This window comes from Melanerpes formicivorus, unplaced genomic scaffold (genome assembly GCF_026170545.1).
Source record: "Melanerpes formicivorus ecotype bairdi unplaced genomic scaffold, bMelFor1.0.p_v2 SCAF_45, whole genome shotgun sequence".
Taxonomy (NCBI): domain Eukaryota; kingdom Metazoa; phylum Chordata; class Aves; order Piciformes; family Picidae; genus Melanerpes; species Melanerpes formicivorus.
Window position 1 is genome coordinate 395,154 of NW_027142397.1, and position 3,798 is coordinate 398,951.

At 62.5% G+C, this 3,798-nt stretch overlaps 1 protein-coding gene across 2 annotated transcripts; it reads left to right on the forward strand.

Annotated features, from left to right (window-relative positions):
- The first annotated feature begins 1,454 nt into the window (after positions 1–1,454).
- Positions 1,455–3,566, forward strand: LOC137451463 (peptide methionine sulfoxide reductase MsrA-like). Of its 2 annotated transcripts, XM_068158922.1 has the most exons (6): positions 1,455–1,597; positions 1,941–2,009; positions 2,100–2,219; positions 2,665–2,769; positions 3,053–3,159; positions 3,274–3,566. In XM_068158922.1, the coding sequence occupies exons 1-6, from the start codon at positions 1,525–1,527 to the stop codon at positions 3,430–3,432; spliced, it is 633 nt and encodes a 210-aa protein (XP_068015023.1). In that variant the 5' UTR covers positions 1,455–1,524; the 3' UTR covers positions 3,433–3,566. The 2 variants fall into 2 exon arrangements, with proteins under 2 accessions (XP_068015023.1, XP_068015022.1); XM_068158921.1 differs by lacking the exon at positions 1,941–2,009.
- The last annotated feature ends 232 nt before the right edge of the window (positions 3,567–3,798 follow it).

The window sequence follows — 3,798 nt, forward strand, 5'->3', positions numbered from 1 at the left end:
GCTGGTCTCTGCCGCTGCCTCCTGGGCTGCTTCTCCTGGCCCCCTGCTCTGCCCTGGGGGGACAGCTCTCATCTGAGGAAAGGCTTAGAGACCTGGGGGCTCTTTAGTCTCCAGAAGGCTGAGGGGGGAATTTAGCAAGGTCTGTAAATGAGGGGCCAGGCTCTTTTAGGTGGTGCCCAGTGAGAGCACAAAGCCTGACAAGTGCCAGCCAGGAGATGGGAGGTGCCACCTCAACCTGAGGAGAAACTTCTTTGGTGTGAGGCTGCTGGAGCCCTGCAGCAGCTGCCCAGAGAGGTTGTGGAGCCTCCTCTGGAGGCCTTCAGGATCCACCTGCATGTGTTCCTGGGTGACCTGCCCCTGTCCTCCAGAGGATGGTCTGGGGATAGGGCCACCAGCATCCCCCCAACACCCTGGATGGTCACCAGAGGTCCCTTGAGCCACCCATCATTGTTTCTTCTCTGCAGCAGCTCTGGGCTTCGCTGCCCTGTTAACACCTGGCCGAGTGAGGTTCTCCCTGGGCCGGGAGCAGGCTCCCATGGGCTGTCTGCAGCATCCCCAGCTCAGCTCTTTCAGTGCCAGATTTGTTCCCATCCTGTTGGGATTGGGCTTACTCCTCGTTGCTTTGTGTCCTGTGCTGATCCCCAGCAACATGGGCAGCAGGGGGGAAGAGGGGATTCTGCCCCTCTGCTCTGCTGAGGCCCCCTGCAGGGCTGGGGCAGCCAGCTCACCTCCCATGTAAGTTGGGGATTATAGAGCCCCTGCCAGGTGCGTGGGGAATGCCACCCCCCCCACATCCCATGTGTCTCCCTGGGACCTCTGCTCCAGCTCAAGGAATAAGAAATTAAGGGCTTCCTGTTCTGGCAGTTCAGGGGAAGGGGAGAGCCAGGGGGGCTCACTGGCAGAAGCAGTGGTGCTGCCAGCTGCTGTCACTCAGCCCTGAGCAGGTCCTGCCAGGGAGAACTGGGCTGGGTGAAATACCCCAGCTGGGAAACCTGGAACCAGCCAGCTGCTGGCTCTGCTCTTTCCACCTTGGCTGGAGGAGCAGCCTGGGGAGTCACTGCCAACCTGCCCTGTGCCCACAGCTCCCTCAGCCTGGGGAGCAGTGCAGCAGGGGGATCCAGAACCCTGTTCCTGGGGGAGGGTAGGTGGGACTCAGCCATGGGAATGCTGGATGGGTCCTGGAGTGACCTTGGGCCCGGTGCCCATTAATGATTGACAGGGAGGTGACACACCAGGACTTTGCCTGTGCCATGGGTTCGCCTCTTGTCACTCTGGTTGAGGTTCATCAGCCTGGCCTCGTCCTGCCCCCAGGGGTCCCATGGTTGGGCGATTCACCCCCTGGGGCTGAGTGTACTGTCTGCATGTCACCCTGCATAGGTGCTGTCCCCTCCTGTGCCACTCCCAGTGACCCCACTCGGGCCAGGCTCTGCCTCTCTCGTGTCCTCCTCCCTCCCAGCACTTGCGGTTCTCTCCTCCCAGTCCAGAGGGGCACTGGGGCTCGCTGCATTTCCTGTCTGCAGGGCCATGCCGGGTGCCAGGAGGCTGCCTAGCCGCACCGAGGCTCTGCCGGGCAGGGCCCAGAGGCTGACAGTTGCAGGTACTGGCACTGGGCTTCAGGCTGGGGGCAGCCGGGGGGGCCCTGCTGACCCCCACTCAGCACCTTTAGGTGGTTTGAGGCAGCTGCTCCAGGGTGTTGGGAGGATGTTGAGAGCGAGGTGACAGGGAAAGTTCTGGGGCAGAGTGCTCCAGGCGCCGGAGCAGCCCTGGGGAAGGTGACCACGCTGGGGCCAGGTTAGGATCAGGGTGACCAAGAGAGCACAGGCCAGAAGCCAGGTGGACAAAGGAGCTGGAGGGGATGTGGATAGGGTCGTGACTGCTTCAGGTGGGGGGAGATAGGGCAGAGATGCCATGAGGGGTCCTCACCTTGTGTCCCCACACAGCTACCCACGCTGTCAGTGGGAGCCCCACGGTCCCACCGTTCCCAGCGGAGATGCAGGCAGCGATCTTCGGTGAGTGGTGCCAGGAGGTCCCAGCAGCCTGGCTCACCCCTGCCTGGGGCAAGGGTAGCCCCCAGCTCCCTCCCCTCCTGTGCCCCCCAGGTATGGGCTGTTTCTGGGGAGCGGAGCGACTCTTCTGGGAGCTGCCAGGGGTCTTCTCCACCCAGGTGGGCTACGCAGGAGGCTTCACCCCCAACCCCACCTATGAAGAAGTGCGCACAGGTAACGTGGGGCTGTGCCCCCTGCACCCCTCCAGCTCGTGCTCCCATAGGCTCTTCTTTGTCATACACTTGGAATCTGAACCCTCCCAAACTCCCTGAACCAACCCCCCCAGCCCAGACAGACTCTGCCCAGCTTAGCTGGGAGCCTGTTTGTGGAGGATTATCCTGTCTGCAGGAAAGCCCCCGGCTGCTGTCTCCAGAGAGGGATTTATCCCAGAGCAGGGGGAGCAGGAGCATCCCATCCCCTCCAGGCACTGGGGGAAGGGGCTTGGGGGGTCCTGGGGGATCCAGCTCCCTCCCTCTAGCTCTGCCAATGCTTCCACTTTGCACAAGTGTCACAAATCTGCTGCATCTCAGCTCTTTGTGCATCTGTCAATGGTTGTCCCCCCACCCCAGTGTGGTGGGGGGCTGCCCCGGGCAGTGCTGCCAGGTTTGGTCTCATGCAGGGCTGACAGGGCATGCTGAGGTGGTGAGGGTCATCTTCGACCCCCAGAAGATCAGCTACGAGAAGCTGCTCAAGGTCTTCTGGGAGAACCATGACCCCACACAAGGTAGGGATGGGCTACAGTGGCTGTGGTCCTGCTACAGCTGTGGGGCAGCACCAGTCTGGGACATTAACCCCAAAATGACCCTGTCAGATGTCCTTGGCATCTCTGTCCCTTGCTGCAGGGTGGGGGCTCATAGTCTTCCTTCAGGGACCCCTTTACTAGGACCTGACTCCCCCCGACCAGGTCTGTAGCCAGGCTGTGCCCCTGCCCCCTCCCTGGGTGCAGGCAGTGCCTGGTGGGACCTGGGGTATCCCATAACCCCTGTCTGGGTGCTGTCCTGCCCCAGGCATGCAGCAGCAGGAGGACATCGGCACCCAGTACCGCTCCGTCATCTACACGCTGGGGCCCCAGCAGCAGGCAGCTGCCCTCCGCAGCAGGGACACCTACCAGCAGGTAGCTGGGGACAGCAGGACTGTGGGACAAACCCCTGCTCTGGCTAGGCCAAGCTAAGGGGCAGTGGGATGCAGGTGGCCATCCAGGCTGCCCTTCACCATGGGACTGTCCTAGGAGCTAAGGGAGCAGCGGCGTGGGGACATCACCACTGTCATCGAGCCAGCTGCTGACTTCTACTATGCTGAGGACTACCATCAGCAGTACCTGCACAAGGTGCCTGGGGGCTACTGTGCCCTCAAGGGAACCGGTGTCACCTGCCCCCTCCCCCCCTGAGAGGCCACCTCGTGTCCCTGGGCTTGTCCCCATGTCCCTAGAATTGCAGGAGGGGTGGGCACAGCAGCCAGTCCCACACGCTGCAGCTCCCCCCTTCCCATAGCCTCTCAGGATTAAAGTCTTGTGCCCCCTCACCTGTCTTGTCCCTACCTGTCTCTGAGCTCACTGGGATGGAGAGGGACACCACCACCACCACACCACACCACACCCCCCCGCCATGGGTCCTGCCTAGGGGTGGCTCTGCCCCAGGGTGGAGGGTCAGGGGGCAGCAGCATGGCCGGAGGTGGGCTGCAGGGTCCACGGGGCTGCTGGACAAAGAGCTTGAGGGTGCGAGGCGGAGAGGGCGTTCAGGGACTGTAGGGTTTG